This window comes from Mobula birostris, chromosome 4 (assembly GCF_030028105.1).
Source record: "Mobula birostris isolate sMobBir1 chromosome 4, sMobBir1.hap1, whole genome shotgun sequence".
Lineage (NCBI taxonomy): Eukaryota > Metazoa > Chordata > Chondrichthyes > Myliobatiformes > Myliobatidae > Mobula > Mobula birostris.
The window spans coordinates 92,327,697-92,346,253 of NC_092373.1; the positions used below are offsets into that span (position 1 = coordinate 92,327,697).

General features: G+C 44.4%; 1 protein-coding gene across 1 annotated transcript in view; it reads right to left on the bottom strand.

Annotated features, from left to right (window-relative positions):
- The window catches only part of ubxn7 (UBX domain protein 7), a 130,148-nt gene that overhangs the window by 43,718 nt on the left and 67,873 nt on the right, over positions 1-18,557 (bottom strand). The window contains exon 7 of the mRNA XM_072255752.1: positions 12,766-12,856. Coding sequence (XP_072111853.1) covers positions 12,766-12,856 — 91 coding nt within the window. The remainder of the gene's footprint in view (positions 1-12,765; positions 12,857-18,557) is intronic.

An 18,557-nucleotide genomic window follows, 5' to 3' on the forward strand; every position in this document is an offset into this window, starting at 1 on the left:
GACAGCATCTATAGGAAGAAGTACAGTTGGTGTTTCGGGCCGAGACCCTGGCCCAAAACGTTGACTGTACTTCTTCCTATAGATGCTGCCTGGCCTGCTGTGTTCCACCAGCATTTTGTGTGTGATACTTAAACTGTCCTGTCTGGCACCAATTCCATGGTCAAAGTCACTTAGATCACATCCCTTCCCCATTCTAATGTTTAGCGTGAACAGCTGAACTCTTAACCACGCCTCCCAGCTTTTTATGCATTTTCTGCCATACAATTGGCCAATTAGATATTTACACAAATGAGCAGGTGTACAGCTGTACCTAATAAAGTGGCCACTGAGTATATTACAGAGAGATATATGATTAACACAATCAGAATTGTTGAAAAGCACATTTCATAGACAGTGCCTCTATTGGTCTTCTGGATAATGATGGAAGTATTGAAGGGAAGACCAGTCTTCACAAGAAGATAGGCTGAGTAGCCTCCTTTTCTGTACTATTTATTATGATGCCTGATTACAGATAGACCATCTGCCTGCCATATTTTGTTGGTACACAAATCCAGAGGTGGGAGGATGTATCTGAAATAATAACCAGATGTGCAAAACTGATACTTCCGGCTTCTCCAAATGCAAAAATAATCTTGGCAGTTGTGCATACACTAGCAAATACCAACAGATTGCAAAGGAGAGAATACACAATGACACCTTGCAGATAACATCAGGTGGTCTTATAAGTCAGGGCTATTTAATTAAATGTGACGATTGTGTGGAATTCGTGCAGCAATAAACACGTTAATGCAGATGTGTCAATAGAATCGAGATACAACCTTCAATTGCATTGTTTGCCAACACTGTAAAAGTAGTGCCTCAAGCTGCTGTGTGTACTTAATATTTCAGTGATATTACTGTAAACTTATTGTTTAAACAGCCTTTGTTGTTTATATAATTCCTTGTGGGTTATATGCAAAAGTACTGCATGGAAATGGCATACATCGTCACACAACTATTTCATATGTATGTACCTCGCTAAAGTAAAAACAAAGCACACATGTTTATCTCCCGGCTCATTTTGCTTCCAATTAGCTTGTCTGTTTAGGAGTTATGAAACTTAATGAGTAACTGATGAAGAAGTTTTAAATGAACCCAAGACACTTGTTGAAGTGCAGTGAGAAACAGCCAAGTAACAAAAAAGTGCAACGTGTGTCTCTTCAGAAAAGACATAGAGACGATAGAGTTTAAAAAAGGCTCATAAACAGCAGATACCAGGTGATAATAATATTAAATTAGCAATAAAGCAGGAACAGCTGACTACATCAGTATGATTGACATGTCCGATTACATAAAAAGCAACTGGATTTTGTATACTGAAGGAATTGAGTAGTATTTTTAAAATGGAATAGCCAATGAAAAACAAGTATCAGTTTTGAAGAAGTTGCCTGTGCATTGTCAGTTCAGTGATGGGCTTAATGATGCACTGAGGAATCACTTAGTTTGTGGAACCTTACAAAAAAAAAATCAATTAACGACTCTTAATTGAAGCACAACTTACATTTAAAAGAGCAGTTGAAATAACTGTATCAATGGAAACAGCAGACAGATGCAATTGATTTGCAGTCAGGAATGAGAGTCAGCATGAACAAAATTGCAATGTCTAAACAGAAACCAGGCTTGCTGAACAAATTGTGTTACCATTGTGGCAGAGGCTCACATACACCAGACCAATGCAGATTTAAAGGCAAAACCTGCGGCAGATGCAATAAAATAACACACATACAAAGAGCATGTTTGGCAGACAAAAAGTAAATGGACAAGTGGACAAATAAATGAACAAATAAAAAGTCAAGTTGCAGTTTCAAAAAGACCCCTAATCTACGTGAAGTTGATGAAAAAGATCTGATAATGATGAGGGTAACACTAGATTGGACAACATTGAGATTTATAATATGAAAACTAACAATAGGCCAGCAATATGGCTGACACCAGAAGTGAACAGCAAATTAATTAAAATGGAATTGGACAATGGCTTGGCTGTTTCAGTCATTCCACAAAATGAATTTGAACAGCATTTCAAAGACAACTGAACTGAAGCCTGCAGGTAGCCAAGTAAGAACTTATACTGTACTGGAGAAAAGATAACTTCTGTGGGAATGATATTTGTAACAGAGAAATACAACAAACAACAAGCCACATTGGGCTTATAAGTGGTAAAAACATGAGGGCCAGTATTGTGGGGATATGATTGGTTGAGACAACTACAACTTGATTGGAGATCCATCCAGTATTTGCATGCCACATCCCCTGTAATAGAGTTAACTGAAAGTGAATTAAGAAAGGCACTGGATGATGTCACAGCAGTGTTCAAGGATGGCATTGGAAAACTCAAACATATCAAGTGCCACACCCAAGTTTTGCAAAGCCCGGCCAATTCTTTGTACCATCCGTGATAAAGTAGCCAGTGAGCTAGATTGCATGGAGGCTGAAGGAATCCTTTCCAAGGATGAGTGCAGTCCATGGGCAATACCAATGGCTCCAGTAGCCAAGAAAAATGGGTCTATCGAGATCGGTGCTGATTTTAAGGTTACCATCAGTCCAATACTGAAAGTACATCAATACCCTCTGCCCAAGATAGAAGATACCTCTGCAAACCTTTCTAGAGGAAAACATTTCAGCAAAGTGGACTTAGCTGAGGCCTAGCTACAGATGGAGATGGAAGAAGAATCCAAAGTGATTCTCACCACAAACACTCACAAAGGGCCATCGCTATAATAGTCTAATTTTTGGTGTAGCATCTGCAACTGTGTTCTGGCAGTAAGCTATGGAACAGGTGCTGCAAGGTTGTTCAGGCTCTCAGTGTTACTTGGATAACATCATTTGTTATTAGTAAGGATGACAAGGAACATCTCCAAAATCTCAAAAGAGTGTTAAAAAGATCTGAAAATTATGGGCTCGGAGAATAATGCAACAAGTGTGAATTCTTTCAACCAAACATCACTAACTATGGTCATACCCTTGACGCAAAAGAATTACAAAAATGTCCTAAGAAAATTCGAGCAGTGGTGGATGCTCCAAGGTCAAAGGATGTGTCACAGTTGTGGTCAAGCGACATTGGTGACAACAGGGCTTCACCTCCAGATGATAAGCTCAATGCCTTCTAGCCTTCGATGTTCACTTTGACCATCAAAACATCACAATTTCGCACAGCCCCCAATGATCCTGAGATTTCAGTATCTGAGGCCCATGTGCGAGCACCCATCAGGAGAATGAACCCACAGAAAGCATAAGGCCTAGACAGGGTACCTGGCCGAGTACTAAAGATTTGTGCTGATCAACTGGGTGAAGTGCTCACTGAGATTTTTAACCCCTTGCTTTGTCAGACTGAGGTACCCACCTGCTTCAAGCAGGCTTCAATTGTACCGGTGCCTAAGAAGAACCTGGTAACCTGCCTCAATCACTATTGTCCAGTAGCACTTACATCCACTGTGATGAAGTGTTTTCAGAGGATGAAACATATCAATTCCTGCCTCAGAAGCGACTTGAATCTGCTCCAATTTCTCTCCCAGCACAATAGGTCCACAGCAGATGCCATTTCACTCACCCCTGGAACATCTGGACAGCAAAGTTGCATAGATCAGGATGCCCTTTATCGACTATAGCTCAGCATTCAATAATATCATCCCCTCAAAACTAATCAATAAGCTTCAAGGCTTTGGCCTCAATATCTCCTTGTGCAATTGGATCCACAATTTCCTCTCTTGCAGACCCCAGTCAATTCAGATTGGCAACAACATCTCCTCCACAATCTCCATCAGCACAGGTGCACCACAAGGCTGTGTGCTTAGCCCCCTGCTCTACTCGCTTTACAATTATGACTGTGCGGCTAAGTGTAGCTCCAATGCAATACTTAAGTTCGCTAACAACTCCACTGTCGTGGGCCTAATCAAAGTTGGTGATGAATCAGCATAAAGGAGGGAGATTGGAAATCTGGCTTGGTGGTGCCACAACAACAACCTCTTGCTCAATGTCAGCAAGACCAAGGAGCTAATTACTGTCTTCAGGAGGAGGAAACCAGAGGTCCATGAGCCAGTCCTCATCAAGATATCAGAGGTGGAGAGGATCAGCAACCTTAATTTCCTCAGTGTTATCACTGTCCTGGGTCCAACACATAAGTGCAATTACAAAGAAAGGATGGCAGCGCCTCTATTTCCTTAGAAGCTTGCAAAGATTCAGAATGGCAACTCAAACTTTGTCAAAATTCTACAGATGTGTGGTGGAGAGTATATTGACTGGATGCATCACAGCCCGGTAATGGAAACAGCAAAGCCTTTGAATGGCACATCCTACAAAATGTAGTGAATATGGCCCAGTCTTTCATGGGTAAAGCCCTCCCCACCATTGAGTACATCTACATGGGCGCTGTCACAGGAAAGCAGCATCCATCAGTAGGGATCTCCACCTCCCAGGACATGCTCTCTTCTCACTGCTACCGTCAGGATGGTGACATGGGAGCTTTAGGACTTCCACCACCAGATTTAGATAGTTATTACCCCTCAACCATCAGGCTCTTGAACCAAAGGGGATAACTTCACTCCACTTGCCCTATCCCAAAACAGCCCCCACAACCTATGCAGCCACTTTCAAGGACTCCATCTCATGTTCTCAATATTAATTCATTCACTATTCTTTTTGTTATTTGCACAGTTTGTTGTCCTCTGCACTCAGTAGTCTGCCCTGTTTGTGCAGTCTTTCATTGATCCTTTTACGGTTACTGTCCTTATTGAGTATGTGCTCAAGAAAATAAATCTCAGGGTTGTATATGGTGACATATATGTACTTAGATGATAAATTTACTTAAACTTTGACCATTACACCCCTGCTAAGGTCCTCAACCCCTTGCCCATACAGTGGGGTAATCCACTGAGCAGAAGCAGCAAGTCTGGTTTATTGCCTGTCAGGAAAAGTAGAGGAGTATGATCCAAAAGTAAAGCAGTAGAGATAGTTTAGACATAGATGATATTTTACTAATAAAATTTAGAAATAGATGATATTTTAACTAATAAACTGCAAAATAACAAGCCACAAAGAGAGAACAGATACTTAACATGACAAGGCAACAAGGTAACTGAAGGCTTGAAGGAACTGGTTGAGGCTGGCTGGTGCTATGAGTAAACAGGGGCTGTGGATGAAAGCTGGATTTACATAGGCTGCAGGTGATGAGTTGGATACAAGTGGCAGGCGATTCCTGTTAGCTGGATGGAGAGTAGGAGATGCCTGCCTGTGCAGGCCTTATATTGATGGCTCCAAACATTGGGAGGAGCGGTAAACAGCAGTGAAAGGCTGCTGTTTTCCACAATACATCAGGATGGTCATTACCCAAGAAGGCGAATTGGGGTGGGGGGGGGTGGTATCCAGCCAATTGGCTGAGCTGAGCTTTCCAGAAGGCAACAGGGCCTGTGAGGATCTACACTGACTCCTGGGCAGTGGTGAGTGGCATGGTGGTGTGAACGCCTCTTTGGCATGGTGGGAGGTGCAGGGGCAACCCCTCCGAGGGCACCCTTATTGGGAACGCATCTGGGAGGACGCATATCAACACCAAATCACTGTTTAACGTGCAGACGTCCACACCTCTCGAGGCACTGAAGAGGCAATATATAATGCTGCTGCCAATCGAACAGCACAGATATCATCAGCCACAGTATTTTCCAAAGAGAAAAACAGCGGGTGCCTAGCAGTACGGGCACACCAGTAGAGCAGGCATTTGGAAGGGGTGCACACGGAAATGGGCAGATGCTCAAGAGGTGGCATTGATGTTTGATGAGGCCCTACCTGCCTCCAGATTAAGCCCAGATGCTGGACAGGGGGTCCCTCAAGATGCATCTGAAAGGGCATGGGAGCTGGACAGGTACGGCAAGTAGATTATGTGGGGCCTCTGCCACTACAGAACAAGAATCGGTATGTGGTCATAACTGCGCACACATATTCCACGACCCTGGTGTCGGTGCCATGCAACCATGCTGACCAGGAAAGCACAATAAAAGGTTTGCAACACTCGTCATCCATGTATGGGATCCCCTGAGAGATCAAATTAGACACTGGCTCCAATTTTGCAGTAGCCAAAGTCCAGGAATGGGCTGCGGAGTCCAGCATTTTGTGGGTGTTCCACATCCCATACTACCTACAGGCAGCAGGGCTGTTCGAGCGAATGTACATGCTGTTGAAACAACAAATTAATTTATTGACTCTACACCCTCCAAGGGTGGCTGAGTGTTCTGCAGCAGGTGGTGGACAACCTGTGGGCTTAAAAAGGGTCCCCGATGTCCCGACATTTGCCAGTGTCGTATCCTCCAAAAGAAGTGGAGTTGGAGGAGGAGTCAGGGAAAGATTGGGTGCAGCACTCACTAGAGCGGAAAGAGATTGTGGTGTACAGACCAGGGAATATGCAATAGGTCGTGATACCGGGGGAACAAGTATCGTTCTCTAAGTAGGCAGCCACTAATCAGGAGGGAATGAACGTATGTCTCCCTACATTACAGAATAGGGTGGTGAAGTGGTGGAATGCCGATGGTAGTGCGGATGATGGCCGTCAGTATGAGATCCCAAAACATGTTCCTACGGTTAGTGTATGAGTACGCAAACCACATCAACACTTTGTACAGTTGAATCTGCATGAGGGCTCCAACCCATGCTGTAGAAGGGATGCCACTGATACCGATCCTCATTGACAAACAACAGGACTGTTGGAGGAACTTGTCCAATTGTATAGAAATGGCCTTAAAGAACTTGAGTACTAGTAAACTCTAGTGGAGTAAGTGTTTGAAGGGTTGGTACTTCCCTACTTATGATTTGTCTAATCCCAAAATCCAAAGCCTGAGAGTAATCCCTCTCCCAGAAGGGAAGGACTGTTGGTGCAGGTGGTTTGATGAGCACCAGTCCAAGCATTTAGTGAAGCACAGCAAGTGAGGAGCAATACCCAGGATTGACTGTGTTGATGCCAAAATGGTGCTGTGAAGATGAGCTCTCTTTGGAAACTAAATGGTACATACTGAACATGTGGTGCCCAGGTCTACTCATGGTTTCCCATGGGATGATATGGTTGCTGCTATACGGGGTATGTAGTACCATAGACACACCACTTCAACAGCCTGGACCAGCACACTACTCAGGAGGTTCGGTGCACTAAGAGGCACATCACAGAGGGAGAAAGGTTCTGGATGACAGCCTTTTTCTCGCATGTACAGCCAGCCTGTCCCAGGAAATGATAAGCCAAGCCTCTGTGATGGAGATGCTGGCCAACAAGATGCTGCCATGCTCAAGCATACAGATGATGCACTGATCAGAGTGATGGCTATTCGGATACTGGCCTTGCAAAAATTGGATGACCTTGGACTACATGCTCTCGGAGAAAAGTGCTACCTGTGCTGTGATTGGTCAGGAGCGCTGCACCTACATTCCTGACAAGTCTCAGTTTAGCCGTCTCCCGTTCTACATCGGGCCTCATAAACATACAGAAGGCCACACTGGGAGCACAGGACGTGGTATATAACCCCAACGAACTTACAAGTGAAGTGTTGCCTCACCTGGAAGGACTGTTTGGGGCCCTGAATGGTGGTGAGGAAGGAGGTATAGGGGGAGGTGTAGCACGTGTTCTGCTTGCAAAGGTATGCCAGGAGGGAGATCAGCAGGGAGGGATGAATGAACAAACAAGGGAGCTGCATAGGGAGCGATCCCTGCAGAAAGCAGAAAGTGGGGGGTGGGGGAATTAAAAATGTGCTTGAGGGTGGGACCCCGTTGGTGATGACGGAAGTTTGGAGAATTTAGTGCTGGATGCAAAGGCTGGGGAATGATACGTAAGGATAAGAGGAATCCTATCCCTGGTAGGGTGGCGGGAGGATGGGGAGGGGATTGGTAACAGCAGACATGCGTGAAATGGTAGACGCAGTTGAGCGCAGTGTTGATGGTGGAAGAAGAAAAGCCCCTTTCTTTGAAAAAGGAGAACTTCTTCATTCTGGAAAGAAAAGCTTCATCTTGAGAGCAGATGCAGCAGAGAAAGAGGAATTGAGAGAAGGGGATGGTGTTTTTACAAGTATCCGGAAGGGAGGAGGTATAGTCCAGGTAGCTATGAGAGTCAGTTAGTTTTATAATAGACATCAGTGGATAAGCTGTCTCCAGAGATAGAGACAGTGAAATCAAGAAAGGGGAGGGAGGTGTCGGAAATAGACCAAGTAAATTAGAGGGCAGGGTGGAAGCTGGCAGTGAAGTTGATAAAGTCGATGAGCTTTGCATGGGTGCAGGAATCAGAACTAATGCAGTCATTGATGTAGCATAGGAAAAGGAGGATATGGACACCAATGTAGGCTTGGAACACAGACTGTTGCATGTAGCCAAAAACAAAAGCAGGCATAGCTGCGACCCATGCAGGTGCCCATGGCTATACCTTTTGTTTGAAGGAAGTGGGAGGAGTCAAAGGAGAAAGGACAAGTTCCACTGGATGGAGGAGAGTGGGGGTGGAGGGGAACTGGTTGTGCCTGCTGTGCAGAAAGAAAGAGCTTTAAGGCCTTCCTGGTGGGGGATGGAGGTGTATAGGGACTAGACACCCATAGTGAAAATAAGATGATGGGGGCCAAGGAACTTGAAATCATTGAAAAGATCCAGAGCCTGTGAAGTGTCATGGATCTAAGTAGGAAGAGACTGAACTAGGGGGGATAAAACAGAGCCGAGGTATGCAGATATGAGTTCAGCGGGGCAGGAACAAGCTAGACCATTTACCTGGTCCAATTCCGACACCACCCTCCCCTTTCTCGATCTCACTGTCTGGAGACAGCTTATCTACTGATGTCTATTATAAACCCACAGACTCTCATAGCTACCTGGAATTTCCAGCTTCCCATCCGGTTAGTTGTAATTCCCCTTCTCTCAATTCCTCTGCCTCTGCCACATCTGCACTCAGGATGAGGCTTTTCTTTCCAGAACGAAGGAGATGTCCTCCTTTTTCAAAGAAAGGGCTTCCCTTCTTCCACCATCAACACCGCCCTCAAACGCATCTCTTCTATTTCACGCACATCTGCTCTTACCCCTTCCTCCCACCACCCTACCAGGGATAGGGTTCCGCTTGTCCTCACCTACCACCCCCCAGCCTCCGTGTCCAGCACACAATTCTCTGGAACTTCCGCCATTTCCAACAAGATTCCACCACCAAACACATCTTTCTCTCCTCCCCACTTTCTGCTTTCCACAAGGATTGCTCCCTACGCGACTCCCTTGTCCATCCGTCCCTCCCTATTCATCTCCCCCCGGCACTTATCCTTGCAGGCCGAACAAGTGCTACACCTGCCCCTACATCTCGTCCTCACTACCATTCAGGGCCCCAAATAGTCCTTTCAGGTGAGGCAACACTTCACATGTAAGTTTGTTGGGTCACATACCACGGTCAGTGCTTTCGGTGTGGCCTCCTGTATGTTGGTGAGACCTGAAATAGAATGGGATACTGCTTCACTGAGCACTTACACTCCATCCACCAGAAAAAGTGGGATTTCCCAGTGGCCACCTATTTTAATTCCACTTCCCATTCCGATTATGTCAATCTATGGTCTCCTCTATTGTCACAACGACGTCACACTCAGGTTGGAGGAACAACACCGTGTAATCTATGTCAGCAGCCTCATACCTGATGGCATGAACATCGATTTCTCAAACTTCCAGTAATGTGACCCCATCCTTCCTTTCACTATTCTCTCACCTTATCTCTTTGGCTGCCCATTGCTTCCCTCTGGTATTTCTTCCCCCTTTTCTTTCTTTCATGGTCTTCTGTCCTCTCCTATTAGATTCCCCTTTCTCCAGCCCTGTATCTCTTTCACCAATCAACCTCCCAGCTGTTTACTTCATCCCTCCCCCTCCCAGTTTCACCTTTCACCTGTATTTCTCTCTACCCTCGCCCCACCTTTTAAACCTACTCCTTGTCCTTTTTTTCTCCAGTCCTGCCGTAGGGTCTCAGCCCAAAACGTTGACAGTACTTTTTTCCATAGATGCTGCCTGGCCTGCTGAGTTCTTCCAGCATTTTGTGTGCGCTGTTTGGATTTCCAGCATCTGCAGATTTTCTCTTCTTTTTTTAGTCAGTCATACTTTATTGATCCCGGAGGAAATTGGTTTTCGTTACAGTTGCACCATAAATAATTAAATAGTAATAAAACCAAAAATAATTAAACAGTAATATGTAAATCACGCCAGGAAATAAGTCCAGGACCAGCCTATTGGCTCAGGGTGTCTGACCCTCCAAGGGAGGAGTTGTAAAGTTTGATGGCCACAGACAGGAATGACTTCCTATGACTCTCTGTGTTGCATCTCGGTGGAATGAGTCTCTGGCTGAATGTACTCCTGTGCCCACCCAGTCCATTAAGTAATGGATGGGAGACATTGTCCAAGATGGCATGCAACTTGGACAGCATCCTCTTTTCAGACACCACTGTCAGGGACTCCAGTTCCATCCCCACAACATCACTGGCCTTACGAATGAGTTTGTTGATTCTGTTGGTATCTGATACCCTCAGCCTGCTGCCCCAGCACACAACAGCAAACATGATCACACTGGCCACCACAGACTCGTAGAACATCCTCAGCATTGTCCAACAGATGTTAAAGGACCTCAGTCTCCTCAGGAAATAGAGACGGCTCTGACCCTTCTTGTAGACAGCTTCAGTGTTCTTTGACCAGTCCAGTTTGTTGTCAGTTCGTATCCCCAGGTATTTGTAATCCTCCACCATGTCCACACTGACCCCCTGGATGGAAACAGGGGTCACCGGTGCCTTAGGTCTCCTCAGGTCTACCACTAGCTCCTTAGTCTTTTTCACATTAAGCTGCAGATAATTCTGCTCATATCATGTGACAAAGTTTCCTACCGTAGCCCCGTACTCAGCCTCATCTCCCTTGCTGATGCATCCAACTATGGCAGAGTCAGCCGAAAACTTCTGAAGATGACAAGACTCTGTGCAGTAGTTGAAGTCAGAGGTGTAAATGGTGAAGAGAAAGGGAGACAAGACAGTCCCCTGTGGAGCCCCAGTGCTGCTGATCACTCTGTCGGACACACAGTGTTGCAAGCACACGTACTGTGGTCTGCCAATCAGGTAATTAATAATCCATGACACCAGGAAAGTATCCACCTGCATCGCTGTCAGCTTCTCCCCCAGCAGAGCAGGGAGGATGGTGTTGAACGCACTGGAGAAGTCAAAAAACATGACCCTCACAGTGCTTGCTGGCTTGTCCAGGTGGGCGTAGACACGGTTTAGCAGATAGACGATGGCATCCTCAACTCCTAGTCGGGGCTGGTAGGCGAACTGGAGGGGATCTAAGTGTGGCCTAACCATAGGCCGGAGCAACTCCAGAACAAGTCTCTCCAGGATCTTCATGATGTGGGAGGTCAATGCCACCAGTCTATAGTCATTGAGGCTGCTGGGGCGCGGTGTCTTCGACACAGGGACGAGGCAGGACGTCTTCCACAGCACAGGAACCCTCTGGAGCCTCAGGCTCAGGTTGAAGACATGGCGAAGTACTCCACATAGCTGAGGGGCACAGGCTTTGAGCACCCTGCTACTGACACCATCCGGTCCTGCAGCCTTGCCTGGGTTGAGACGTTTCAGCTGTCTTCTCACCTGTTCAGCTGTGAAGCCCACCGTGGTGGTTTCGTGTGGGGGAGGGGTATAGTCATGAGAGGAGGATGGGGGACTGTGAGGAGGGGTAGGAGGGGAGAGTGGAATATGTGTTGGTTGGGGGCTGACAACAGATGACTCATGTGGGGGATGGGCAGGGGCCACAACGTCAAATCTGTTAAAGAACAGGTTAAGTTCGTTGGCCCTGTCCACACTGCCTTCAGCTCCTCTGATGCTAGTTTGCCAGAACCCAGTGATGGTCCTCATCCCACTCCAGATCTCTCTCATGTTGTTCTGCTGGAGTTTCCACTCAAGTTTCCTCCTATACCTGTCTTTAGCCTCCCTGATCCTGGCTTTCAGGTCCCTCTGTATTGCCCTCAGCTCCTCCCTATTTCCATCTCTAAATGCCCTCTTTTTAGCATTCAGGATGCCCTTAACGTCCTTTGTTATCCATGGCTTGTTATTTGAAAAACAAAGGACAGTTCTTGTCGGAACATTGCAGTCCACACAGAAGTTGATGTAATCAGTGATGCACTCTGTGAGCCTATCAATATCCTCTCCATGTGGCTCACAGAGTGCCTGCCAGTCTGTCACCTCAAAACAACCCTGGAGCGCCTCATAAGCCTCCTCCAACCATTTCCTCACTGTCCTTGAGGTTGCAGGTTTACTCTTCATCAGAGGCACATAGCAGGGTTTTAGATGCACCAGGCTGTGATCTGTCCTTCCCAGTGGGAGGAGGGGAGAGGAGCTGTCTGCATCCTTAATGTTAGCAATTCGAATTTCTGCTAAATTGCATATTTATTTCTATCCTGCATAAATGATGCATTTTAGTACAAAGTACCAAGTATCATCAAGGGGTTCAGATTGAAATGACAGTTGTGACTGAATTCAAAGAATTGTTAAGTTAAAATAAGCTATAACATCAGGTTTTAAAGAGCTCTTGTGACGAGATTGTGAAGAGCAACACAGACACAGGTGAAATCTTGCAAAAGGTATAAAACCATCGTTCTCATCATAAGTAACAAAGTGCTTCTACTCACAAAGCAAATATGACTGTAAGATGTCTCAGTTAACAAATAAAACACAAATTCCTGTTTTGAAAAGCGCTTTAGAATATTAAATCTAAAAAGATGCTTACCAGTGCGGGGGTCTAGTATGGACACATAAGGGAAATCTGAAAGTTGATAAAACTGGACATATCTCTGTCCTTCTTCACTGTCATGGTATACCTAGGAAGAAAGGAAAAACATGGGCTACTTGTAGATTACATATTTTAAATATATGTAAAATTATTATTACTGCAAACAAACAGTAAATGAGTATGTCGTCAAACTAAAAAAAAAGCAGCCTGATTTGTTGTGTTAAACAAGCATAGTAAATTCAAGTACCTGCTGGCTTCCATTTTGTTTTTGTGATATGCTCACAGCAGCATGTCAACGACACCTCTCAAAGAGGTGCAGTGTGTAAAGAACAATCTCACCTTAACACAGAACATAGAAATCTACAGCACATTGCAGGCCCTTCAGAACATAATATTGTGCCGACCACGTAACCTACTCAAGAAACTGCCTAGAATATCCCTACCGCATAGCCCTTTATTTTTCTAAACTCCGCGTATCTATCTAAGAGTCCCTTAAAAGACCCTATTGTATCTGCCTCTACCACCATTGCTGGTAGTGTATTCCACACACCCACCACTCTCTGTGTGAAAAACTTACTTTTGACATCCCCTCTGTACCTACTTCCAAGCACCTTAAAACTGTGCCCTCTCCTGTTCGCCATTTCAACCCTGGGAAAAAGCCTCTGGCTATCCACACGATCATTGCCTCTCATCATCTTATACACTCTCACCATCTTAAGAATAACTAGGTAATTAAATATGAAAACTGTTAATGAAATGTTCCACTTTCACTCAATTGCTAAGGATGAAGTATACAATTAATGTCCACCTGAATGATGGTCTTATGCTGATGCACATCCCATTCCCATTCTGACATGTCTATCCACGGCCTCCTCTACTGTAAAGATGAAGCTACACTTAGGTTGGAGGTACAACACCTTATGTTCCGTCTGGGTAGCCTCCAACCTGATGGCATGAACATTGACTTCTCTAACTTCCGCTAATGCCCCACCCCCCTCGTACCCATCCCTTATTTATTTATATACACACATTCTTTCTCTCTCTCTTTTTCTCCCTCTGTCCCTCTGACTATACCCCTTGCCCATTCTCTGGGTCCCCCCCACTTTTCTTTCTCCTTGAGTCTCCTGTCCCATGATCCTCTCATATCCCCTTTGCCAATCACCTGTCCAGCTCTTGGCTCCATCCCTCCCCCTCCTGTCTTCTCCTATCATTTTGGATCTCCCCCTCCCCCTCCAACTTTCAAATCTCTTACTCGCTCTTCTTTCAGTTAGTCCTGACGAAGGGTCTCGGCCCAAAACGTCCACTGTACCTCTTCCTAGAGATGCTGCCTGGCCTTCTGCATTCACCAGCAACTTTGATGTGTGTTGGCAATATTCATAGATTGTGTCAGGTGGAAGTATAAACCTTCATGGTGTTTTTGAAATCTATGCTTTCAAAACAATGTAAAGCTTTGAGATATTTCTCACAGCCTTGTCCTCAGTTCCATTTTTATTAATATCACAAACCTCATATTTAGTTTCAAGAAATGAAAATAAATGGAAAGTACTAAATCATTACAAATGCAAAGCTTTGAAATTTGGTGCTCAGCAAACATTTAAGTTCTGGACAATCATTTTAAAATTTTTCTGCCATAGATTCTGAGGAGATATTGGATTGCATGAAGGGACAGAGTTTAAATGAAGGGAGCAGGGTCAGTACTATGTGCCAGTTTCCAAGGAGACATTGCATTGTGTAGAGGGAAAGCAAGTTTAAAAGAAGTGAGAGGTAGTTGGCACATTTTTGCATGCCACTGTTCCAAGGAGACTTTGGATCATGCATAATAAGGCACTTGGCAAGGCCCAATACAAAGAAGCTAGGTTTAAGCGATGTGGCCATTGTGTGAATGGCAGTTGAGGCTCTGGCTCACTAAGGCTTCAGCCAAGAGAGACAGAGGCTGTAGGTAGATTATTTTTGTAATTTATTCTTTCTGTTCTCTTATTGCACATACAGTACAGTGGGGATGCCAGGTAGGATAGTGGAATGATCCTCTTGTGGGACGTGGGAAGACAGGGAGACTTCCAGTGGCCCTGATGACTATTCATGCAAGAAGTGCATCCAGCTGCAGCTTCTAACAGACTGAGTTAAGACAGAGCTGGAACTGGATAAAACCCAGATCATTCGGGAGGATGAGGGGTTGGTAGACAGGACAGTTACACCAAGGTGCAGGTCACAGGTAACTGAGCAACTGTAAGGAGGGGGAAAGGGGATAGGCAGGAGGTGCAGAGTTCCCCTGTGGTTGTTTCACTCAGCAACAGGTTTACTGCTTTGGATACAGTTGGGGGAGATAACCTAGCAGAGGAAAGCTACAGCGGTCAGGTCTCTGCAGCTCAGAAAGGAAGGGGGGAGAAGAGACAAGCTGTAATTCAATGGGGATTCATTGGTTAGGGAAACAGAAAGGAGGTCCTGTGGATGAGAACGAGATACCCAGCTGGTATCTCGCCTTCCGGGTGCCAGGGTCAGGGACATCTCTGATCGAGTCCACAGCATTCCTATGTGGGAAGGTGATCAGCCAGAGGACATGGTCCACATCGGTACTAATAACACGGGTAGGAGGGGTGAAGAGATTATATAATGCATATACAGTATATAGGGTGAAGAGATCACTGCAAAATGAGTTCAGGGAGTTAGGTATAAGTTAAAGGGCAGGGCCCCCAGGGTTCTGATCTCTGGATTTCTACCCATGCCATGCACTAGTGAGGCCAGAAATAGGAAGATCATACAGCTTAAAATGTGGCTAAGGAGAAGGTGCAAGACAAAGGGCTTCAGATTTTTAGATAATTGGGCTGTCTTCCAGGGAAAGTGGAACCTGTACAGAAGAGACTGCTTGCACCTGAACTGGAGGGGGACTCATAACCTAGCAGGAAGGTTTGCCAGTGCTGCAGGGAGGGGGTTTAAAACTAGAGTTGCAGGGGGATGGGAACCAGAGGGCCAGAACAGATAGTGGAGTGGTTGTGAGAAAGACGCGGTTGAGACTGCATACAAAGACAGGAATCAAAAGGAAGAGCATAGTGGGACTAATGTTCTAAGCTGCATATACAGTGTTTCAATGCAAGGAGTATTGTAGGAAAGGCAGATGAGCTTAGGGCATGGATCACCATGTGGAAGTATTTCAGCCATTAGCGAGACTTGGTTGCAGAAGGGACAGGACTGGCTGCTCAGTGTTCTGGGTTTCTGTTGTTTTAGGTGTGATAGAGCAGGAGGAATGGCATTACCAGCCAGGGAAAATGTCAGGATAGAGTGGCTTTCAGGGTAGAACTGAGGAATAAGAAACTTATGACCACGTTAATGGGATATTATAGACCACGCAATAGTCCACAGGATTTAAAGGAGCAAATTTGTAGACAGATCACAGACCGTTGCAAGAAACATGAGGTTGTGATCAGTGATTTTAACTTGCCACATATTGATGGGGACTCCCATACAGTAAAAGGGCTGGATAAGAAAGAATTTGTCTAATGTGTTGAGGAAAGTTTCCTTAATCAGTACGTGGAAGTCCCAATTAGAGACTGCGATACTAGATCTCCCAATAGGGAATGAGACAGGGCTGGTGACAGAAGTTTGCGTAGGGGAACCCTTTGCACCTAGACAAATTGAAGTGTTGCACTTTGTACCAACCAGGGCAGGTCTTCCACAGTGAACTGTTGGGCACTGAGGAGCATGATAGAACAAAGGGATCTGGGAATACAGATCCTTAATTCTTTGAAAGTGGCATCATAGGTGGATAGGGTGTAAAGAAAGCTTTTAGCACATTAGTGTTCATAAATTGATTTGTTGAGTACAGGAGTTGGTATGTAATGTTGAAATTGTACAAGATCTAATTTGAAGTATTGTGTACAGATTTGGTCATGTACCTGAAGGAAAGATATAAATAAAATTGAAAATGCAGATAAAATTTACAAGGATGTTGCTGGGACTTGAGTTATAGGGAAAGGTTGAATAGATTACGACTTCATTCCTTAGGACTTAGAAGATTGAGGAGGGATTTGATAGAAGTATACAAAATTATGAGAGGCATAGGTATGGTAAATGCAAGAGGGCATTTATTACTGAGGTTGGGTGAGACTAGAACTAGAGGACATGGGTTAAGGGTGAAAGGTGAAAAGTTTAAGGGGAACGTGAGGGGGAGCTTTTTCCACTCAGAGGGTGGTGAAAGTGTGCAACGAGCTGACAGCACAAGTGGTGGATGCTGGTTCAATTTCAACATTTAAGAGAAATTTGAATAGGTATATAAATAGGAGGTTATGGAGAGCTATGGTTTGGGTGCAGGTCAATAGGAACAGGCAGATTAATGGTTTGATGTGGACTAGATGGGCCAAAGGGCCAGTTTCCGTGTTGTAGTGTTCTACGACTCAAATATTTTAAGACCACTGACACGATGATAAATTAACTAATTGAACTGTAACATACTTAGCAATAAAGTGCAAGTGAAAATAATCAAACAAAAACATCTGAGAAAGTATTCACAAAATTTACAGAAGGCAACACCTAACGAATGTAGATCATGGCTAAGTTAGCAGCATCCTTGCTTCACAGTGAGAAAACTTTGCATTCAAATTCCACAGTAGAGGTCCCAGCACAGAAACACAGGATGACATTCTGGTACGACAGAGGAAGTTCTGCATTGTATACAGATGCCAGCTTCTTTCTGTTGAGTTTTATGGATCTGCTTAAGTCATCCTAGAGTTCACAGTTCTTATCCCTACTACTTTGGCAACTATTTATCTCCCAATCACTAAATTTGATAATCTGATCAGTATAAAATCAATGTTTGTGTGAAAAATTGGCTATTTGCTTCCCATAGTGAATACACCACATTGTATTTTAATGGCTGCAAAGTGTCTGGGGAATAGTGATGTCATAAATGATACAATATGCTCACTTGTTTGATTATTTACTTGTAATAAAGGAGAAAGTTATTCAGCTGTCATGCTTATGATAGCAATCAGCAGAAGCCTAGCAGTCCCATGGCTGTCCTTTTCCCTCTATTATTATTTTTTGCATGCATCTAAGGAACTCCCTTATATATGAAGGCAAATGAATTTAGATTAAAATTCAATTTCTGTAAAGTCAATGTTATTATTGTAAGATTCTGTACGTTAGACTAAAAATCAAAATTTAGTTTGGACAAAAGACAGTCAAAGATTTTCTATATTTCACAATTGTTTATAGCTTGTCAAAAATGGAAAAGCTATGAAGATCCTGTGCAGTAAACTGAAATTTACTGTGCAGTTACTAAACTGAAGATTCAGGCAGATTACTAACGCCACAGTAAATTTCAGTTCAAATTTTGCCAATTGTTTAAAAAACAAACAGGATTACATCTCAAAAGTATTTTATCATTAAAGAAGTATTCTGAACGTCAAAATGGTGTGTTCTGAAACACAGTTATGCTTTAAAAGGTTCAACAAAGTTTATTTCCAAACATTTACATCCAAGGGATCTTGATTGGGACTGTTCTTAATCAGCTGTTCGTCTGAAGATGCAACTTTATAGAAACATACACTTTTAAATTTAAGATTCATGATTGATTTTGCATATAGAGATATACCTAGTTGAGCTTAAACACAAAATAATCTGCGGATGCTGGGGTCAAAGCAACCCTCACAACACGCTGGAGGAACTCAGCGGGTCGGGCAGCATCCGTGGAAACAATGAGTCGACGTTTTGGGCCAGAACCCTTCATCAGGACTGTAGGGGGAAGGGGCAGAGGCCCTATAAAGAAGGTAGGGGGAGGGTGGGAAGGAGAAGGC